The 24,020-nt window shown below is 40.9% G+C and overlaps 1 protein-coding gene across 1 annotated transcript in view; it reads right to left on the bottom strand.

Moving 5' to 3' along the window:
* The window catches only part of GAB1 (GRB2 associated binding protein 1), a 118,599-nt gene extending 94,929 nt beyond the window's left edge, over nt 1–23,670 (bottom strand). Inside the window, exon 1 of the mRNA XM_016206928.2 lies at nt 23,549–23,670. Coding sequence (XP_016062414.1) covers nt 23,549–23,620 — 72 coding nt within the window. The 5' untranslated portion in view covers nt 23,621–23,670. The remainder of the gene's footprint in view (nt 1–23,548) is intronic.
* Nucleotides 23,671–24,020: the final 350 nt, after the last annotated feature.

Below are 24,020 nucleotides of genomic sequence, written 5' to 3'. Positions count from 1 at the left end.
ACAACTGAGAATCTAGAATGATATACGAAGTCAGGTAACATTTTATTACTTTTGGTCAAAGGCCAGGCTAAGATTTACAGTGCAAACAAATATAGCGAGATCCTCCCAGTAAGTCAGAGAGTCAGAGTGAGCTGCCAAGATGTTAGTGGGCATTTCTGAAATCATTTCTTAACAAGAACAATAGGATGACTACATCACCATGCAGTTTTAATAGTAGTATCTAAGATGATTTATTTTTTCCCATCAGACTGAGATGCAGAACACTAAATATCCCCACCAAAAGCATTCAGGTAGTTTCTTGCTTCAGAAGTCCAACTGTTCCCTTCAAAAAACCTGAATTTTTGTCTCCCTGCTTAATTATCCCCAAAGGAATTGTAATGCCCTTCCATTGAACTGGCTCAGTCAATAGCATCACCTTGTGTTAGCCTGACAGAGAAATCTTAAATATACATATCCTCGGGGAAAAGACCAGGTAGGAACTGAAAAATGTAATTTTTGAAACTGAAAATAAGTACTCATACTTTATCTTTAGTTAGAACTGGTATTTCTCTTATAATCAGCTAACTTCACTTGCCTTGGGTAATGCACTTAATTTCCCCTAGTCTGTACAACTAAATTGTACAGAAGTTTGTACTGACTTTGCTTATATATTTTCAGTAAGACCCAAGTGGCTGCAGAAATCCCATGAAAAACAAAACATTGGCACGAGAAAATTCTTACCGACAGTAAGCAGCAAGATTCTGAGAAAAATCAACTCACAAGAAAACTTTTTTTAGTGTGATGGCAAGGATTTGGGAAAAAGGAACTTGCAGGAAAAAGAGTCTGTTGCCAGTTATTCATTTACTTAAAAAAAAATTTTTTTTTTGGCTATTTTTGCAACATCCAAGTAGAATTCTTTGTCCTAACCCTAATTTCATTTTCCATTTTGTTCTCTAAAGGTCTCACAATCTTCTCATTATAAATTTCAATAGTTAGCCACTGAAAAGATGGTCATTCCATGGATGTCGGTTTTTTAACCTTCAGCTCAAAACTGAAAAGTTAGAATAGAAAATTGTATTTTATCTCAAATGATGAAAGCAAATTTAAAACAGCAAAAATGTTTTGAAAAATCAGAAGATTGTGAACTGTTTGAAACTTTTCCCAGCTCTGAGCTGTGACTTTTTAAAATTTGTGATATATATGGGGTTATTCTTCCCTGGTTATTTCAGACTAGGACACAGAGCAGTGACTCTACTTACACAAATGAAGCTTCTGTCTATAAGCCAGGATTCATATGAAGTTAGACCATTTGCACGAGGCCACATACGTATTTATTTTTTATTCTTATTTTTAGAGGATGTTTATTAAAGCTGATGACAGTGAAACAAGAAAGGCTCTAAAATAGCAGAAGCCTCAGGAGAGGGACTAGGTGGGGAAATAAGCCTAGGTGGGGCTATTTTTAGCTCACTAAGAAGTCAGAAAAAACGGGCCTTAGAGACAGGTGTAGGAGGTTACCCAGGACAAACTGCCACTGCCCAATGCTCCCTGGCTGCAAGTCTCGTGGGGTCCATTAAAGTTTAGGAGATGCAAGCCTGTGGGAGAAGAAGAGGGGAAAGGGAAAAGGCATGGCGTGCTCCTGGGAAGGAGAGTGTGAAGGCCATATAGTATTATGCAACATTCATATGAGTTATTTCTTCGTCTACCCTCTAAAATCATTATTAACCCAAGATACTAAAAAAAAAACAAAAAACAAGCAAGCTGCAACCTGCCTGAGCTACAGAAATGACCACCTCTTTTAGGATATTTCGAATTAAGAGTGACTCAGGAGCGGAAAGCAGGTTGCTGTTAAACTGAGATCTTCTAAGTTGGAGTTCCCCAGTCTTTTTGCTCAGAGAAGGCCTGAGACTGAGCAGGTGAGAGAGTGAGAGACTGCAGAGCATCACATGGCAGTAGGAGGTCAAGGCCATCCCTCTAGGTTGACCAAGCAACCTTTAACACTGGGAACCCCTGCACATCTCAGAGGCCCCAGGCGATGGGGGTGGCTTTCAAGGAAAGACTTCCACATCCACCATTAGGTTCAATTGCCAGCTAGGGGCCTGACAAAAAGTGAATCTGAGAAGGGCATACTCAGCACTGAAGGGACCCAGCACTGTGCAGCTAACAGAAACGCTCGTCATAAAGCCCATGGAAACATTCTCTTGTACACCGAGGGAGGAGGGGAACAGGGCTCATCTAATTACCTTTGTCCTTCACTGTTTTCATTCTGGGCACAGAGAGATGAAAATGATTGTTTGTTGGTTTCTGCCCAAGTACTGAACTCAGTAAGGACAGTTAACTTCTACTTTTAGTATCAGACATTCTCGGTATCAGACATGGCACGCTGATGTCATCTGAATAAAGGAGCAGTCCTCAGCCAGGCATTACTACAGTTTCACGTTTATTTCCTGTTACTCAGAGAAAAGGGAAATGGCCCCCAAACCTACCCTGGGCCACCTGACAGCTGAGGCCCTCTGCTACAGCACTCCTCAAGTACTGTTTAACTTTTAATGCCATTTAAAATGTTATCACACATTTACTCAGCTCTGCAATTTACAACAAACCTACCAAACAGGACAGGCCAGTCTGGATTGTATAATATGTAAATAAGCCAGGGAGCCAGGGAGCTAGGGAGCCAGCTGACACGGGAGGGGAGGGCAAGCAGGAACAATGGTGAAATGACTTAGACCTCACTACACCTGAAGGCAGCCTCTGCATTCACTCTTCTTGCCTAGCACTTTGAATAAAATACAGAGATTACAAAAACCAATAAAGAACTTTTATTATACATATTGCCACAAATACCAACTTGCTAAATCACTAAAATTAATTAAAAGGGACACAAAAGTCAACATTTACATTTCATTTAGTATTTTTAATCTGGTACACCTACTGAATAACTCATATTTGGAACTAAAAATATCAATGCATTATAAAGAGATTATCAATAATTAGTATCATCTTCCCACACACACACATGCTATCAGCTTAAATGTGGGCCTAGTGCCAGAATTCAAGTTTTACCAGTGTGGTTGTATGACTTGAATATGTTGTTTTAGTTTCGTGCATGTACTTGTTTGAGAAACAGATTTTATATCTACCACCCTCAGAGATGTTGAAGATGTACTAAATAATGAAACTGGTAAACATTTCACAAATATTCCTATAATACAATAAACCGACACAATAGAGAAGCTCCACAAATACAATATTTAACGTTTTATAATAAAAATGGAAAATACTAAAATGGTAATCAAAGGTGTTCATTAACCTTACAATGCTTCATGAATTACACAATTACAATCACCTATTTTTTTTGTATACAGGCTGTTATGAATCAACTGGGGGGAAATATTTTTTTTGTATACAGGCTGTTATGAATCAACTAGGGGGAAAGTTATGAAAAACTCAGTTGTAATTAGTTCAGAGTAGATGACTGTAAATATAATAATCACACAACAAAGTTACAAGTTAATCAGTGAAGTTTAACAAAAGCTAGTTGAAATTTAATAACTTCAGCCTAGAAATTTAAAAGCATATATTTATATATACATGTGATTGGCATATAAAATATAAATATATATGCTCATTACAATACCTGTTAAAAAATTTAGGGCTTGGTTTATTATACCAGAGTTCTTTCCTAGGTTCTCATTTTTAAAAGTTTTTAACAGTTATGATCAAATTTGTTCTTTCCTGTTTTTGATACTCCCATTTTTGCGATTTTAAAAAGTCAGTCTTAAGAACTCCCTTTAAAGACATAAAGAATAAGACAAAAGCTCCAATTAGGGGGAAAAGAACCCCCTTCTTTTGGCAATCTTATTAAATGCACATTTAACATGTTATTTAAAAATCTTTGATAGGAAGAGTGAGAGCTGGTATCATCAAGCTGTATCTTTCCATTCCAAAGAGTAAGCATGAGGCAGGGTTGCAAACCAACCTAAACTATGGAAACTACTATGGGGTGGCAAGCTCCCAAGGCTTCCACAGATTCTACATGCAAGTGCCACTTCATTACACTTTCATCCCTACCCACCCCTCACTGCAATAGGTAAACTGAGGGGGGGGGCTGTGCAGGGAGGGGTTGTTAAGATCAAGGTGAATGGTTTTTGAAAAAGCTCCCTGGTGATTCTGATATTCCCCTGACCTGCCCCAAATGAGGACCAGAAAACCAAACAGATGCACTGCCTCATCTTCTCACTCTTAAAACCCAATGCATCAGAATACCTAAGAACCTCTGGTTTCTACTGGCTACTTCTTTCATCTGTTTTAGAGCCTAAAGCTGTGGTTTCAGCCAGACAGGTGTCAATGCGAAGTCAAAAGGGTACTTCTGACAGATACAGGGAGACGGGCCAGGCCACAAAACTATAACCCGGTAAAGGCCATTCCTATACTCTACAGAGTTGAGCCAGGCTGGCATCTTTATGATCCAAGCATCTACCAGGTAGGAGTTGACGCTACAGGCACCCTAGTTTATCCTGTCTGTCCTGTTTCAACCATCTGTGTTCACATGATAAGCTTACAGAAGAGGTTCCCCAGCTAGGCTCAGAGAAAGGGTTTCAGGACTAATTCTGCAAAGACAAAAAACAGGCTGAGTAGGAACTCACACTCATCCAGCAGAGATTACCAAAAGGTATTTTAGAGACAAATCCTATGGTACATATTCTAAAAAAAATACAAAAAGGTGGTGAAAAGAGAAGATCCAAGATTTCTGCAGAATTAAAAAAAAAAAAATGTTAGGAGAGTAAGGAAAACATCCTAAATAGGATCCTTTAAAATGTTTCCCCTCCAAGAAGAAACAGTAGGCATTTTATAGGCTCAACTCTCTACACTCCTCTCAGAAATCCCCCCTGCTCACTGGCAGGCCTCCACATAGCCTAGCTTAGTTGGCAAATATTCAAATACAGTTATTCAAAATATGTTAATGAGGCTAATAGGGTGCTCCCATCATGTAACCCCACCCTCCCTTTCTTTGTGTGAACTGAACCTGTGCAGGTTAAAACAGGTGTGCCAAGCACTTGCTAAGTGAGATTACTGACTGTTGGCTAAAAGGCTGCCAATTTTAAATGAGCATTTACGGGCAATGGCGTTGCTCAAATGCATGCTGTCTTCAAAAATGAATGTTTTGATGTTTAAGTCACTCCCACTCCCATATTACTCTATCAGTGTAAAAACATAAGCATTGGTGATTTACATTTTTAAGTACTATATTCAAAGTATCTTAAAGATTCCAAGCCACTTTACAAGTATTCTTTTTAAAATAATTCCACAGTGAAATATTTTTCAGTCTACAAATGAAGAAAAAGTAGTAGTTACACATTGTGTAGACTATGGAAACTGCAATCAAAAGTAGAACTCAGATATCTAGTCACTTAATACAGCTATTCAACAACTATCTTTTTAGCACAATATCAAGTATTTTTGTGTACACAAAGAAATCACAAAGCAACTAATTAGTTACTCATTTTTGGTTTGTACATATTCTAAAAATCTCAAGATTTCTCCCACAAAATCAGACTATTTTAAAATTCTCCTTCCCCTTTCTCCCTGCCTACCCCCTTCCACACTGTCCCCCCCGCAAAGTATTTACTTGTTTCTTCATCCACACAGACATTCCACACATAGTCTGAATTTTAAATCTCAGGCTATGCAGCTTCACTTTCAGTGGAACAGAAAGTGCTGGTTCCAAAAACATCTCAACATTTCCCAGTTCCTAAATTAGTCCCCAGATCACCAGACCTTATGAAGGAAACCAGGATCCAGTATCTTAAGTTTAAAAATTAAAGGGAGGTTGGAAGGAAGGTATAAATGGGACTCCATGCTTACCCAGGGTGACTCATGCTCACATGCTCAAGATTAAACTGAGCACTGAACCTAGCATCAGGGAAGAATTTTTCCTCAGGGGCAGAAAGGGGTGTGGGATTTCCAAATGAGCACTAAAGTAGGATCTTCTGTGTGGCTCAGGTGAGCAAATCCCACATAATTAACTTCCTACTATAGGGCAGGAGCAAATACAGGTGAGGTGCATGCCTTCCCAGAAGGTGTTGGTAAATTCCATGTGATGTGTTTTTATCCACAATTAAAAATCAAAAAGAGAGAGATTGGGGTGAACGTAACCATATTGCCACTGCCCTAAGGGGAGCTAAAATGTCCTTAAAATGTCAAGTGTTTGAATTTTAGAAATTACAACAACCCACTGTAGAAGGATGTGGATATGGCAAATTGGAAATGGCATGGGGCTGGGCAGCAGGCAGCTTGTGTCCATGTCCACCGCTGCCTGCTGAAAACAGCTGGCCCTGGACTCAGGGTATTTCCATGGCCTCAATACCTAGGCCTCATTTTTCTCATTAAGAACAGGAACAGTAAGGAAAGTTCTTCCCTTGTCATTCGTTTAAGAAAAACTGGCCTATGTCTTCCTTAAGTCATTGTCTTCTCCTTAACAATAAAAATCTCAAAAGTTATAAAAAAATCATTCTGCTTTGGAAATACATGGTTTAGAAACACAACAGATTCTATTTGAAAACAGACAGGGATGCTTTCAAGGCTAGAACCTTATTGAAGATGAAAATATGGCAATGTCCATGTTATAATTTCCCTTAGTAAAAACAGGGGGTTCTCAACATACAACTATTTCTCCAACTTGGGAATAAAAACCACATTTGCTAAAAAATTGAGTACGCATAAAACCTACCATAAAAGAGTATGTTTTAGTTGTTTAAGAATCACTGAAATAAGTATGGAGACATTAAACATTTATATGTTCCGAGTATTAAAAATTATACCTTAAACCATAGGAATAATCAAAGCATCAACATACTATGAATTTTAAGTGAACCTATATATATTTTCTATTCAAATATAAGTAAAAATACAATTATTATGTCTAAATATATTAATTTTAATGATAAATCTTATATAATTATTAAACATTTCCCTTTATTAACTTATGCAAAAAGCAATAACTCTGCTTACCTAATATTTTATAACTTTTTCTGTATGTTAAACCAAAACCAGAATATGTTAAAATCTTCCCATTGAAAATTTATAAGCTATGCATTTTTTTGTGCTGCACTTGGATGACTAAGTATGGTTCTCCCTCAGAGCATTTACACTTGTTCTCAGCCAATACATATTCCTTGGAAACATCTACCACCATGTTAAAAAAAACATACAGGTTAGCATAAGTTGTAGAAGAAAACTTGAAAAAAATAATTAGAAATAGTAAGAAGAAAAGAGATTTTACCAAGTGTCTGGTTTAAAAAACACATGCAAGCAAGAAAGTAAGGTTACCGGCACCGAGGAGAGAAGCTGTGAGCCCAGAAGTCGCAGGAATCCAGCCACTCCCGCTGCCAGGCTAACCGGCAGAAGCTGCTCTGGCCTCCGCCACCATCCCCAGCAGCCCTTCGGGTCCGCACTTCGGGAGCCAACTGATCGACTAACCAATGCACCTGCGCCGTCAGTGCAGTGAGAGGGTGTGGTAGGGACTTAATATAATGACAATAATGAGGGACGTCCGGTCAAGATGGCAGAAAGGGAAGGACAGATAAAGAGCTTCCCAGACAAGAAAGAGCTGAAGGAGTTCACCATCGCCAAACCAGTATTACAAGAAGTGTTCAAGAGGCTTCTTTAAGAAGGGAAAAAAAGGTTAAAAAATACGAATAATAAAATGGCAATTAACTACACACCTATCAATAATTTCTTTAAATGTAAAGTAATTATTTGAATTACTTTATTTTAATGGATTAAATGCTGTCATCAAAAGACACGGGGTAGCTAAATGGCTAAGAAAACAAGACTCTTACATATGCTGTCTACAAGAGACCCACTTCAGATCTAAAGGCACACAGGCTGAAAGGAAAGAGATGGGAAAAGGTATTTTATGCAAGTGGAAGCAAACACACACAAAAAGCTGGGGTAGCAATACTTATAATTAGGCAAAATAGATTTTAAAACAAAGGCCAAAATAAGAGACAAAAAAGAAACTAGCAATTCCACTTCTGGGTATTTATTCAAACAAATCCGAAACATTAATTGGAAAGACACATGCATCCTTATGTTCACTGTAGCATTACTTCCAATAACCAAGAAAGGGTAGCAGCCTAAGTGTCCACTGATGGAGGAATGGATAAAGAAGAGGTGGTACATCTATAAAATGAAGTATTACTGAGCCATAAAAGAGAAAAAAATCTTGCCATCTGCGACCTGGATTGGCCTGGAGAAAGTTATGCTAAGCGAAATACAGAGATAGACAAGTACCATATATAAATACGAAAATAAAGGAAAAAAACAAAACAGAAACAAACTCATAGATACAGAAAACACTCTGATGGTTCCCAGATGGGAGAAGAAGCTGGGGATGGGTGAAAATGGGGACGGGATTAAGATGTGCAAACTGTCAGTTATAAAAACAATCGGCTGTCAAGTACAGCTTACAGGGTAGAGTCAATAATATTGCAATAACTATTATGGTGTCAGATGGGTACTAGACTTACAGGGGTGATCACTTGGTAAGTTATATAAATACTAATCACTATGTTGTACGCCTGAAACTAATATACTGTAATTGAGTAATAAACAGTTATCAAATATAATAACAATAATGGTACTCAACGCTTACAAAGGAGAGAGGAAGATCCTATAAGATCTTGTGGGCAGATGAGCATAGCATATAGGATCTAAGAGGCCGAAGTAAAGAAATGGAGAAGGAAGAGAGCATGGAGGATTGCAAAAAGGGAGGGAGGAAAGATTAGCAAACCAGTGGTGAAAAGTTCTGCAGTATACTCGAGGTTCCTAGCAGGACAATGAACACTTTGACACAGATGGTGAGGATAGAGTACATGCAAAAATGAACACTCTGACAAAAAGATACAGTAGGGTAAAGAATTATTTAATGAAAGCTAACGATAGTCGTTTTTATAAGTAACTCCCCAAGTCCCCTTACTTTTGAAGAGGGGTGTGTCGAGATCTTTCTGCAAGGTAAATGAAAGAAATCATCAAGTAGCCCTAAGGAAATAAGATGTCAAAAAATATGACAGCTTTCTAGAAACGGCTTAAGTCCCGTAGGAAGTTGTATATAAAACCTCTGCTAGGGTTAGTCCTCTGCTAGGGTTAAGCAACCCTACCTGGTTAATTCCTACCTGGTTCCATGTCTTGATCAATTTTCTAAAATAGAGTCTGTCTTCACTTTCTCTCCCTTTTGCTTTTTTCCTCTAAAATGGATTTTAAAATAAAAGTTCAGGTTAAAAGAAATAGATTAGAATACGAGAGAGGGGAGAGGGAGGAGAGGGGGAAGAAAGGGGAGAAGAAGGGAGAGGGGGAGGGGGGAGAGGGGGGAGAGAGGAGAGAACTTCTTGAGTCAAATACAACTAGTTTGGGGCTTTTACAAATCAAAAACATTTCAACTAACCAAAAATTTGGGCCAACCAGACATGTATTATAAAGAAAATGGGAAAGAATGTTTGAAATCAAAACTAGTCCAGGAAATCTGGACTGTATTTCAATAATATGTTTTCAGATCCAATAACCAGAACTGTGGTGAGGAGCTAATCCCTTTTTACTTTTCCTCTTCATTTTTAAGTCATTCATAAACTCGATTCAGGAACACACACTCTTTTTTGAATCAATACCTACATAATATCTTCCTTGATTTAATAATGCCTTTTTGAGTTTCTTGCCAATAGTTAGGTACTTTTTCATAGTCTAAACTTTCTAAAAATCCCCTTTCACTTCTGTCATCCTCTAAATATGTCATTAGGAAACAGTCTGATCTAAATCACTGCTGGAAAACATTAAGCACGTATCTTTTTAAGCATTAGAGCATATTTCCCTTATCTCACAGAAGAAAAGCAAAATTACTTTCTAAGTTTCGGCTCTTATCTCCCTATTCCACTCTTTGTACGTGCTCTTTACTTCCACTGGATTTTCTTCTTTCTCTTTTTCCCTCCACGCCCAACTCAGGATTTCCCCAAGTATAATTTAAGGACTGTCAGAATCAGCAGGGGTTTGGATTAGAAAACATAGTTTTCTGGACCTCTACCTAGAGTTACTAAAAATATCAGAAGGTGAGCAGGGTTCAAGAACCTTCATTTTATGTACAGCATAGGGATTACAGCCAACAGCACGGTAGTAACTTTGTACAGTGACAGACGGTTACTAGATTTTTCGAGGTGATCCTTCAAAGGCATATAAACGTTGAGTAACTATGTTGTACACCAGAAACTCATATAATATCGTATGTCAAGTACACTCTAATTTTTTTTAAAAAGTGAATGAAATAGTCCATAGGGAGGAATCTTCATTTGAGAAGTGACCCAGGTGATTGTTATACACATTGAAGCTGGAGGACCACTGACCCAAACCCTTGAATCTCCCCAAACCAAAGGGCACAGGGACTCTGCCAAGCTGCACATAAGTACCATCAGAGCACCTGAGGAGAGAGCATGGTGGTGGTTCTCTCTTCACTTTCCTTTTAAAACACAGATGGAAGAAGCAAGAAAGTGTGGAGAGTACAACAGGAACCAAATGTGAGACATCAGCATAAATGCAGACCCGTCAGCCCTGCTCTGTGGCTTCTGCCAATTACAGTAGCCAGACCTGCAAGAGGAGTGATTGCATGTAATTTATAAAAAGTAAACAAGCTGGGCTGCTTGCGAACAATGAATGGTGATATTCAAGCCAAGAGGTAATAAAAAACATGAATAAATGACTCAGCATCCCCCCCTCCTCACCCAGACAACAATTGGTTGTACTCTAGCTAGAATTAGTAAGGGCAAAATGAGTAGATGGGTGATGACTTACATGACAACACATGGTTTGAGAGAGATTTTGTCGATCATATAAACCAGTGTGAAAGGGTCACACAGCAACAACCTCTGGTGTTCAAAAGCTTAGTCACCTCAATGACTGCTTTTCTCAACCTTATTGAAGTCAGAAAAATAAATGTTTGGTTCCAGTGCTACAGAACAATCCTGCACGTGTATTATGGCTTTTAATGAAAACACAGGGAAATAAAATGAATATATAATACAGATGTAGGAACCTAGCTTTATGAAGGATCCCTCTACAGGAGTCTTCCGCAACTTTAGCACTGTTGATAGTTTGCCCTGGTCATTCTTTGCTGTGGGCAGTCCTGTGCACTGTAGCATGTTTAGTAGCCTCTCTGACCTCTACCTGCTAACAGCCAGTAGCACCCCTAGTTGGGACAACTAAAAATGTCTACAGACATTGCTAAATGTCCCCGGTGGGGGCAAAATCACCTCCCCGCTCCCATTAAAAATCACAGAAACATCATGAACAAATATTTGTATTAGTAAAACAGCTCATAGAACATACTTTTGACATCACAGAAATCTCGTGATTTTTGCTCTTAAATATATATATATATATACATATGCATGTGTATATATACCATATATAAATACCAAAATAAAGGAAGAAACAAAACAGAAACAAACTCATAGATACAGAGAACACTTTGATACTATAAAACCTTTTATCACCCTATTTTCCATACATTTTCCCATTACCAGGGACTAAAATGCAAAATCTTACTATTGTTTTAGTAAGCTATCCAAGCCATTACAGAAGTGCCACATTGCAAAATAACTGAGAAGGGCTCATCACCTTTCCTGGTCACAATCAATCAGATGACTCTCCAAAGTATTTATGTCCATTTAACAGACCAAAGTATCCAGCAGGTACAGAAGGCACAGTGCTAGGGCCCATGAGGCTTGTGGGAGCCCACAAAAAGTGTTTTAATATTAATTTATTTAAAAATCAGTATTAAGCCTGGCCGGGCGTGGCTCAGCAGTTGAGCATTGCCTTGGGATCCAGGCGATCAGGGTTCGATTCCCGGTCAGGGCACATGCCCGGGTTGCGGGCTTGATCAATGACTCTCTCATCATTGATGTTTCTGTCTCTCTCCCTCTCCTTTCCTCTCTCTGAAATCAATAAAGATATATTTTTTTAAAAAAATTTTTTTTAATTAAATAAATAAAAATCAGAATTAAAAATGAATACAGATAGTCCCCAATTTATGATGGTTTAATTCAGAATTTTTCAACTTTATGATGGTGCAAAAGCTACTCGCCTTCAGTAAAAACAGTACTTCGAATTTTGATTTTTTCCCCAGGGCTAGCGATAATTGGTACAAGACTCTCTCATGATGCGGTACAGTGGCAGCGAGTTGCAACAGCCAGCCTGCCAGGCGATCAGCAGGGGGAACACCCCACACTCCGTGGGGGACTGTGCTGCCGCTGGTTTTGGACACTGTGTTCCGAGCACGTTTCAGGTAGGCTAGGCTAAGCTATGATGTTCAGTAGGTTAGATGTATTAAACGTATTTTCAACATACGATTATTTTCAACCTATGGGTTTATCAAGACATAACCCCCTCCTAAGTCAAGGAATATCTGAATAATAATAATAAATGTAAAATAATAATAAAACCAGCTTGGTATATATTTACATCTCCATAATGATGCAGGTGCAAAATATAAGTTTTATTCTTTTTTTGTGGAGGGAGGGGGGCCCATGAAGGCAAAAGTACCTGAGTTTCGGAAAAATGACAGTGTGGCCCTGTCATCTCCCGGGGAAATAAGCAATTAAAACAAGCAAATATAATCAGGTGTGACGGGGCTGTGCTGAGAATCAAAGGACAACACAGATGCTCCGGCCCACTGTGTGTACGTGTGAGACTGAGGTGGTGGTGGGAGTTCAGGGGAGGCTCCCAGCGGGCAGAGAACAAGCAGAAGTGAGCAGAGAGGGCAAGGCCGAGAATTCCTGGAGGAGGGACGAGCACGGGCAAAGGCAAAGTGAAAGGTCACAGGGCCACCCTGGGACGTGCAAGTTCAGGACAGCTGAAGTGGAGAGTGCAAATGAGAAGGCAGTGACAAATGCTACTGAAGACACTGCTGGTGCCACATCACAAAGAGCCTTGCAGCTGAAAGAGGAGGTTTGGGCCTTTCTGAGAGCAAGGGAACACTGCAGATCAGCTTCAAATTGCGGAATGGTGTTATCAGATTTGTGTTCAGAAAAGCCATTCTGGCTGCCTTGATAAGGGCAGTTTGGAAGGGGGGCAAGAATGGAAGTAGAAAGACTTACTGGCTGTTGCAACAATCCAGAAGAAAGGCAAAAGTAACTTAGGCAACAGAGGAGTCAATAAGCGAAGAGATATTTGGGAGGTAAACTGACAGAATTTGGTCACTGAGTGTGGAAAGTGGGGAAGGGGCAAAAAGAAAATCTTCTGGCTTAAGCCAGAAGGACAGGATGGTGGTGAAATTGACTGAGAGGGAACAGTAAGAGGACCCGGTTTAGGGGCAGGCAGGAAGACCTGCTGTGGGCATGCTGACTCTGAGTTGCTGGGGGCTATTTAAGCAGTTACAGATCTCAGCAGATCCATAGATGTGGAATGAGAAATGGGTTAAGATAGAATCTTCAAGTCATCAGCCTATATATAATTCAAGGGCATTTAAGATCCGTAGATGGGCTTTAAAGGTTAGGAAACGTGCAAGGTTATAATAACATTTGCATCCAAGTTTGTAAGAATTCTGCAGAAACCAAGTACCCAGAGCTTTTATCAACTTTTCAGAGTTCAACTCACAACAGATGAAGAACCACTAAGTAAGATGGAAGAAGAGACCACCCGGGGCAACCACAAGAAGCCGTTAGAAACTCCAACACTTAAGGAAACCAGTGCCTGGTATCAGGAAGGCACAGGAAAAAGTATTTTGAGAAGAGGGGTTGGTCATTTCCATCAGGAGTTCCATGAAAAATTAGAACCCAAAAGTTCAAATCTAGTTCTGCTCGATTTGGCAACCAGGAGGTCACCGAGGACCACAGTGGGAGCTGTTTGGACAAGAGTGGTGGAAAAGGCCCAGCCAGCGTGGCTCAGCAGTTGAGCATCAACCTATGATCCAGGCGAAGAAGAGAGACAGCCAAGTGCACAAAACCCACTCAAGAGTCTGGCTGGGAAAGGGAGGAATAGAGTCTCACTCCAAACGCATCTTTGAAAACTGAATCCATCTTTTAAGGTCCTGGGGAAATCTCTCTTACCACCTTCATTAAGCTCTTGGAGAGTCCCTGAATTCACCTCCCTCTGCTGAATTCTTCCAGTGCTTTGTCTCACACATCCCTGATCATAATATAATTTGCAGCACTGAGTGCATCCTAAGTCCCTAGTACCATTTAAAGTCCTGAAGGGTAGAGACAGTGCCCTCTTAGTCTTCTTCTGAATTCTTCACCACGGACATTCCCTCAGTGACTGAAGGATCTGACCTGAGAGGTGAGACATGTGACCTCAGACAAATCAATTAGTCTCCCCGATGCTAATCTTCATTCCCTGTAAAACAAGGAGGTTGGACTCGACTACGGGAGGAGGGGGATATGTATAATTGGAAAAGGTATTCAATATAGCTATTGTTTTGGCGATACAAATCATAGAAAGTAAAGCTGGATTAAAAGTTAAAGGACATTCAAACGATACCTTAGAGAGAAATGGGTTAGAAAAGATTGAGAAACATTGGACTACATGATTTATACTTTTAGGTTTAAAGTTCCACAATTATTTGGTCATGTAGTTCAGGAGACTGTGCAAGGTACGCCGCTGTACATTTTAGAAACAGAAAACAAATGTCATCATTGTCCTCGCAAAATTAATATCCTACTACAAACACCAAAGGATGAGAAACGAAGCCTCGATTTTCTTTGGAAACAAATCATGTGTACACACTTCCTACTTCATATACTGTGGGTCATTATAAAAATCATCTACAAAAATATATTTTAAAATATATTAGGCTTCCTTTTCTTGTTTTGACTATTTGCTTAAACGAAGAGATAGAAAAAAAGAATACTATTCAGCAGCACCAATTTAATTTTGTGCCCATTTCTTTGGAGATAATGACCTATATATCCAGTGAAGGTTACTCAGAAAGCTTTGATTGTATGTAACAGCATCACTAGGAACATATTAGCTTCCCAAATATTCTGCATTCTTACTAGTTCAGTATTTCCTTTTATCTTTTCTCAACATTTCAAGCATTTAAACCTAAAGCTGTCAGGAGAACTTGTAAAATCCAATACTCTTCCACAACTTCAGGGTCAATTATAACTTTGCCAGAGGGAAGGGGGTTCAAATACCTCGGTAAGTCAAATGAGGTGAGCACTCCTCATCAAGCTCTATGTAACAGCACTGGAATTCAAAACACAGGAGGCAGCCTTTTACCAAGTGTTTCTCTTCCCAGAGTCAAAGATTAAAGCACTTCTCTCCTGCCAATCAAGTGGGTCATCCCTCCAACCAGCAGCACTTTCATCTTGGCTACTGGGAGACTCTGGCTAAGGCAGGGTTGGGAATGTGCGATGGGCAGGAGCTGGGAGAAAGCAAACCAGGTACTTAATTCTTTAATCAGGTAGTCATCTCAGGGAGGAGTTCAGCTCGTCAGAAAGTGGCCTAACCACATTTCCCAATACAGTAGTAACTTAAAACTGCATTTCAGGAGAGAAAAACAATCCTGCGGAGCATGGTTATTCCTAGTCTCAGGCTAGAGATACCTCCCCCTTTTCAGAGAAAAGGTGAAAGAATGTGTGTGTCAAGATTCTGCCACACATACTTTGCAATGCTGGTGGCCAAGCTTATGTTACAGAGGAAGAAGTGGAAACAAAAAGGAAGAATACGTTTACCTTTCACCCACTTTAAAAAGTTAGCAAACAGAATTTTATAGCAATTGGCTAAGTGATGTATTAAATAATAAAAACAACAACAAAAAGAGACTGAGTTCTCAACCTTCTCCTGATGCTGTTGTCCTGCATTTTCATTTCATGAACGTGAGCCTCTTAACTGACATTATATTCACCTGCTTATTTCATGTGTCCTAGCCAAACAATAATGATAAATATGCAGTGCAGCCGAGCAATGGGAAACTTAAAAAGCCTTGATGTTAACTGACGCGTTCCACCCTCTTTAGACCTTTAGACTGGATGTCTTCCTGTCACTTTTCTCTTCAAATGTAAAATAGAATTCTGATGTTTTCTTTTTCTGCGTGTGATGTTTTTGAAGAATGTATAATGCTGTTTTCCAAAAAAATGTAAACTACACAAGTTGAAACAAAGAAAAACACATTTTAAAAGGAAAAGAAAAACAATGAACAGGATAGTTGCAGCAAAGTTGAGTATTTTTCTTCCTACCAAAAAAATGATCTAAGATTTTTTAGATTTAAAAGAAAAATGTTTGGACTCTCGGTATATTGTTTTTAATTCATGGAACAATGTAGCCACGTGTGGGTTTTTTTCCTTTCGGGACATTTTTTTTCCCTGAACACATAGGGAATTACCTAGGCCAAATATGAATTCAAAGTAAAACGCAGGGAGGAAAAAACACACACAAGAAACTCCACCATAAGAAAAACTTGTGGTAAATTTGGCATTCTTTCCAGTATGCAAAAATAAAACTCAGCTTAGAAATATGATAAAAATGTCTGAAATGTACACTAAGGAAAGAACAATTAAATGGTAGAAAAAAATTAAGATAACTCACATTTCCTCTTCTAGAAGCTCTTTTCTTTGCAACTTACATCTTCATGTGCAGTTTGCATATAGTAGCTCTGCTAAAAACAACCACATGGAAAATTTTTGCTCCAGATAACACTGCAGGACGGGGCTTGGCAGCTATAAGTTGTAATCAGAATGCTTCGAGAGCAAATGTAACAGAGATAATGACCTAACATGCATTTCAGTGCACGGTCTCAACTCTTTTACAGAGCAGGCTGTGTTCAACTTCATATGCATTTGGCAATGAGAATTTTTCTCTTCAATTAGGGAGAATTTTGCTCCTGTGAATAAAAGAGTTCCTGAAAATATGAGAGTCTTTTTTTTTTTCAGGTAAGGCATTCTTCTATTATTTAAGGTCCTCATACGTACAAGCCTGGAATGGTCCAAAACTTCCAGTTCCTAAAACAACTTTTCCCAGTAACTCCACGGACTTGGATCCCATCTACAATTTAAGGCTTCCCCAGCCACTGAGTTGGCAACTGGAGAGGCTCCTTCTTTAATGGATGTAGAAATCTACAGTACAAGGAGCCACTTTCCTCCAGGGGTAATCGAAAGAAGAAAAGAATGCTAATTTGATTTGTGCTAGTAGGCGAAGAGGGAAGAAAAAAAAGGGGACTGGGGACTCGCTAAGTTTCCTTTTCTAAGTGGAATGAAATAAAAGGGGTCCCGGAAATGTCGTGACTGCGACCCAAGTTCAAATGGCAAATTCAGATGGAGCTCGCACGTCGTGGAAATCAGCCACCGTGTTAATGCAAGGCATGTGAAACGAGAGCAAGGCCTCCATCAGCAGGCAGCTGGGGCCAGCGGGACCCCAGGGCCTTCTCCTCCCTCCACACGGGCTGGCACCCCCACCGCTGGGCTAAGATGGCTCCCAAAGCCCAGGCCAGAGGCTAGCCCAGGGCGGCGGGCCTCCCGCTGCAACTCGGAGGCCAGTGAATCAAAGGCCCTTTTATTCTCCCTCCCACCAGGACATGCTCCCTCTCTGTTGCAAGCCGAACGCTTGCCAGAATGAATTATTTAGCTCAAAACAGACGTAAAGAAATCTTAACTAGCACATGTCCCTTGGAATTTTAATAAGTTCAGGTGACCAAACAAGGTGCTTTGTTTGCTTCTAGACTGATGCATAAAATTCACTTTCGATAGGGATCTCATCGGGGGCATTAGGTCAAGGCAGACACAGAAACTTCTGGAACCACAAGTACAGCCACATCCAAACTCCATGTATGAACCCGAGGTGTTCGGAAGCCATTCTCCTCACCAGGGTATCTAATCTCAACACAAATTCTCCATTCTCCCTTAAAAATCAGACTTCCCTTATGATTTTGCTATTTCTGCCAGCAGTATCTCAATTCTTCCAAGAGCCGAGCCTGAAATTCATTTCTGAAGTTTCCCGGACAGCCTCCTACCCCCGCCCCTCTCAATCTGAACTCTTAAGCAATTATTACTTGTATCATTTCATTGGACGATTAATCCTATATGGCCATATAATGTCTTATAAAACGATTTAAGTGTACATACATTAATTATAGTTTGTCTTCACAAATAGATTAGAAACTCCTTAAGGGCAGGGAGTGGGCCTTTCCTTCCATTGTATTCCACACAGGGCACATTACAAAAGCTCCAGAAATACTTGTTCATTTATTTACTCAGTCCAGAGATTTGTTGAGCTTCTCCTGTGCCAGGCACTACACTGAATGCTGGAGACACAGCACCAGCACAGAAACTGCGTGCCTGGTGCTCAGCGAGCCTGCATTCCTGTTAAGCAAAACACCCAGTCTCCAAAGAACTCTGCTTGAGCAGTTCCTAATATAGCACTAAACTATTTTAAATAAACAATAAATTATATTTATTTCCCCAAAAGGAGGCCTACTGAGAAGCTCCACGTCTGCCTCTATCTCCCAAGAAAATGTCTGACAAGAGGAATGTAAAACCTGCTAGAGTTTAGTATGTAGAGCTATTGCCCACCCCTTCCCCATTTTACAGACAGGAAAACTGAGGATCAGACGGGTCAAAAGGTCACATGGGTAGTAGCAAAGTCAAGTCAAATCCTGGGTCCTGAAATTCAGTCCCGGGTTCTTTACACAGTAGCACAATTTACCCACAACCGTTAAAAAAATAAAGTCATGCACAGTCTACCTGCTACCTCCTTTCTCCTGTATTAGTTAGTACCTGTATTAGGGTGCTGGCACTTAATGTTTTGAATCTATCACCTCTTAAAATTCCTCAATCTGCAAATTATCAAGAACTTATCTACATTTTTTATGTTGACTCCAAAAAATGGAATTTTATTAGTCTTAAAAGTGCTTTGTCATTATATTTTTCAGAGTTTTAAAAAAGACTTACAACAGCAAAATACTCTGAAATAATCAATTCAGCTGTCAACCAGATTATCCAAGTCTCTCACCGTATTGTATTTTATTCAAAGATGATCATTTTACAAAAATTTAAAAACAGATTTGTAGAACAGTAGAACTCTAAAACTACCCTCCAAACTGATACACCTTCCTGATGGTAATTTTGAATCCCAAAAGACAAGCAGATTTAGGAGTTCAGCAAGTTTTACATGGAGAGCTTTAAGCCCAGGCACAATGGAAGAATTAGCTATCATTAACTATCATAAAGGCTTAACTTAACTGGTAGGTGATGATCTTTGTTAATAGAAACAATGTTCCCTCCACCCTGGAAAAGGTTAGAAGAAAAAAAAAGTAATGTTTACTAACATAAGGATTGCGAGAGAGAAAATTTTTCTTCAACAGAATAATTCTACTATTCAGTCACTGTAAGCAAAAGCTTCAAAATCCATTGATTGCTTCTGGTAATTGCCAAAAGGGTCAGGAAGAGCTTCCAGACATCTCTGTTGTAGTGACACTACTGAGCAGAGACTCAATGCTTAGTGCAGATTCCAGGTTGCCCTTGAGCCAAGGAGACGTTGCTACTCTGGCTGCCTGGGTCCCTCTCTACGTAAGATGTCAGGTGCCCACCCAGAGGAAGAGGCTATTTCTGTTTCTAGGCCCATTTCCAGAACCAGGGTTGTGTTCTGGAAGACCAGACAAGAACCATCCTCCTAAATGACAGCTGAAGGGCAGCAGATTCCAAGCTGGGTGCAGATTATATACCCAAGAACTGGCTGAGTTCTTGCCCCCTGGGCTGGCTGGCAGCTAACAGGCCACCTTGCCCTGGCCTCAGAAGCAGGTTCTCCTGCTGAGATTGCACACCTGCCCAATGCTGACAGCAGGGCCATGAAGGAGCCCAAACTTAGTGTCCAGGCTTGAGGCAAGCCAGAGGGAAGCTCCTCCTGCAGAGATATGGTGATAGCCAGCTGGTGAATCAATCCTTTGTTTCCAGACTTACATTTTATCTCAGCTAAAATTTCTCTCCAGTCCTGATGAAAATTTCACCCTTATTTCAAATGGCTGATTTGTCTTTAAATAACTCTTTAAAAATCTGAGCATGTCTGTTGAGTGCATACTACCAAGAGTTTACTTGTTTTCTGTATCCCTTAGTGGTGGAGATCTGTATATGATTCCATTCGGGTCCTTAAAAGTAAAAAAGCAGCTGTTTAATATAGAACACAGGACAAAAACAACACAGCAGCAGCAAAACTGAGAGAAAGCATGTAAAATCTCACCTCCATTTTAAGTAGACTTTAAGAAATTCAGAGAATGAAATACATACAAGAGGTTCTTACCCTTTTGCAAATAAAGACAGAAAAAGTTACAAAGAGACAAAAAGGCTAGGGAATCTGCTACTGCTCCAGGCTTTCCCTCACTTTCTTTTATGCTCACTCAGTTTAGGAAATTCAAAAAAAGTTTCCTTATCAGATGTACACACCACTATGCAAAAACAATGCTGCTTAAGTTGAGTGTCAACAGTGAACATAAAATGGAGTTGTAAATGGAATGCATTGGGGCCATAACTTGAGATGACTTTAAAGATAAAACTAAAACAATCTTTTGTCACTTAAAAGCCCTTTATGATCATCTTAATCAATGTTGAGACTACCCTATAAATACTATAAACAGAGACAACTGTCAAAGTCCCAGGGGCCAAATGTTTCCCAACAGAATCAATGCTCAAACTCCCTGAAGTCTCATTTAACAATTATAGTACCATGCATCCAAGTATCTTTCTTTTCACAGCAAACCCATTCATTGAAAACCACTATCAAGCCCTTGCTGGGTGGCTCAATTGGTTGGAGCATCATCCTGGACACCAAAAGGTTTCGGGTTCAAATCCCAGTCAGGGCACATACCGAGGTTGGGGGTTTGATCCCAGGTTGGGGCATGTATGGGAGGCAATCAATCAATGTTTCTCTCTTTTTCTCCCTTCCTTTCTCTCTAAAAATCAGTAAAACATATCCTCGGGTGAGGAATAAAAAAAAAAAAAAGAACCATTATCAGGCAACATTTTGGTGACCAACAAAATTTCCTTCTATCCAGAAAATAAGATTTTACATGAAGAGAAAACAAGCATAGGAAATGCATAAATACATGCCTATATCTTTCAGGGTCAAAGCTGCTTTAGCAAAAGCAATCAAAGCCAAAAGATCAACAATCTAGGACTTTCAAAATCTTCTGGGCAACCAACTTGACTGCCAAAATACACACAAACTTCATTTTAACTTGTAACACCCTAGTCCCCCTCTTGGACCCCTCGATTCTGACAGCCACCCTGCCCACTGTCTTCCTGGGCCATCTCCATGTACTTCACTAGTGTGTAAAGAAAACACTAGTATTCCGCCAGGCAAGAAAAACTCAGCCTCCCTCCAGCTGTTAGGCAGATTCTTCCCTGTGCTGAAAACACAATTTAGGGAGCCCATGTCTCTCTAAAGTATTTCCATGGCTTCAGACTACACTGAGCTTGTTCCTCAAAATATCTATTTAAAAAAACCATAGCACCCAGCTTGGGCACATAGTAAAAAACCACTCTGCATGGTCAGCTCACTTTTTCAAATAGTTGTCACATCTTCCCTTAGACTCTGAAAGCCACTTGAAGGGTCTTATGTTTCCACAACCCCACCTCTTCCTTGCATTTTGAATTGATACTCATAGAGACTCCTAGACAATTATAATCTGAAAGGACCTTTAAAAATGGTCTAGTCTGAATGAACCTTTTATGGCCCAGTCAGTTAGGCAGATCCTGGTTCAAACTCTGCCTCTGGCACGTTCTAGTCATGTAGACTGTTTTCTTATCTGTAAAACAGAGAAAAAGCTACCTCATAAAACTGTTGGAAAGATCAAATGAAATATTAACTTTTAAAAAATTTGGACTTTCCTCTTTTTTGGTCCTTGTTAAGACATAATCGTTTTGGCTGATTCTCTTACTGGTTTATTCAAATGCAAGCCCAAAAGACAGGGCTTTTTTCCTACTATGTTTCCTAATCTTGTAGTGCCTAGTCCAGTGTGCAGCCAGAGATCAACCATGTAAAAGAATGCACTAAACCTCTATTATCACTACCAATTTCAACAAATGTATGGTTCTTTAGTTCCCCCAAGAACTCAATCACTTCAGTTTAGGTATTTCCTAAATGTGCCTTCTCAAAACAAATACATCTCCTTCTCTCTCTGCTTTCTCTTCTTGCACATATACATACTTCTTTTTAAGAGCTAGAAAAAACAACAAACCACTGCTTCTCCCAAATTTTTGGAATAAAGTTAGCATCCCTACCAGGATATTAAGGCAAACTGTGATAAGCGGAGAGACAAAATTTAGAAGGATTCAAAATATCTGGAGAATTTTCTTAGGATTTGTGGAATCAAGTCCTTACATGAGAATTACTTGTCTGTAACAAATTCTGGCAGAGTAAGAAACTCACTGGTCAGTTGTCAGTAAAGCTAAGTATTGCACTTCACTCCGTTTTGTGCAAGCAAGCAGTGGCCAAAAGGATTAACTTGATTCTGATACTGGATGGAGATATCCTGCAAGAAACTGGTTCCTTTAGAAGTGTTGGCACCATGGTAGTAAATTTACATTTAAGGGGACATAAATTTTACTTTTGAAATATATCTTACTAGAAAAAAGCTGCTCAATATGCCAGGACAAAAGTGTCCTTTCTTTCCTTTGCAGGGGGTCAACGACCAAAGAAACAATGAGGGAGAAGCAGATAAGATCCCAGACCCCTGAAGAAGGCACAGATTTCCACCAAAGTAAGGCTAATTTCTTTCAAGGAATATTTTTCCTAACAGCTAAAACGGTTTAACACATAATCGGCATCTTGTACCAATTACACCAATACCATTTAAGCAACTCCGGTGGCCTGGGAAAAGACCACAGAAATCCTCACGAGTCTCAGCTGTCCCCTCCTGCGGGGCTTGACAGCGTGTCCTAGGCGCCCAAACACCAGCCACTAGGCTCCCCCCAGCGCCCTCCTCTCGCAGCAAACTGCCAGGGCGCTCGGGCCAAACTCCAATGTCGCTGGATTCAAAACCGCGAAAATGTGAACCCTGCTAATAAGCAAACGGTAGGGCGCGTAATATAACTTCTCATTCTTGCTCTTTTTGCCGACTTGAGATACTTGTGTCTATTGCCAACTTCCCAGGTCCACAGCCCTCTTCCCGTAACCCGAGAGAAAGCCAGAGAGCCGGTGACTTACACAACCTCAGCGGCTTTCCCAGTCGGGGCCGTTTAGTAACAGGAGCCCCAAAACGATTAGATGCAAACACCAGGGAAGGACAATGCTCTCCTCCCCACCCCTACTGAAAGAAAGAATAAAATTCAGCGCGCGTTTAGCTGGAAACCCCGGGCCCTTTCCTGGGTCGATGAGGCCCGCCAAGCAGGCGTCTGGAATCCGAAGGAAAAAAGTTACCGGGCGAAGTGGAAGCCAGGGCGTGAGGGTACAGACTTGGTCCCAAAGGGGCCGAGGGGAACGGGATGGGGGGGCTAGGCAGCCCCGCGCGCGGCCAGCTGCAGCCTCGGGCGAGCCGGCAGGGGAGAGGGGTCGGCGCCGAGGCCCGCGGAGCCCCTGGAGCCGCGGCCGAAGCTCTACTTACATAACGCTTCAACTTTTTCTCCGGGGGGGACTTGCGAAGCCATCCCGAGCAGACCACTTCGCCGCCGCTCATGGTGCTTGCCTTTCGGGCTCCGGCCCGGGTAGCCGAGGGACAGGCGGGCCCGCTGTCGACGCGGCCGACGCCAGACGGCGGAACGGCGGCGGGGACCTCGCTCTCCCGCGGCGCGCCCCGGTCCGACAGGGTGGGCTGGCTCCGCGGCGCGCCCGGGCTCCGCGTCCCAGCCTCTCCTCCGCAGGTCCGTGGACGTGAACAGAAGCGGGGTGCGCCACCGAGGCCGACCCCTCGGGGCAGGGACCGCCGCCCGCCGAGGGCACCCCGGCCTCCCTTCAGTGCGCCCGCCTGGCCGCCAGGCGCCTTGTCCCACTGGCCCCCAGAAGCGATCGGGCTCCGCGGGACTCTGCCCCGGCACCGAGCCGGGGCCTCTGTCCTCCTGCGCTCCGCCCCCCTGGGA

This window comes from Miniopterus natalensis, chromosome 4 (genome assembly GCF_054644295.1).
Source record: "Miniopterus natalensis isolate mMinNat1 chromosome 4, mMinNat1.hap1, whole genome shotgun sequence".
Lineage (NCBI taxonomy): Eukaryota > Metazoa > Chordata > Mammalia > Chiroptera > Miniopteridae > Miniopterus > Miniopterus natalensis.
The sequence above is the reverse complement of the archived record's forward strand: the minus strand, read 5'-3'. Positions and strand labels throughout refer to the sequence as shown.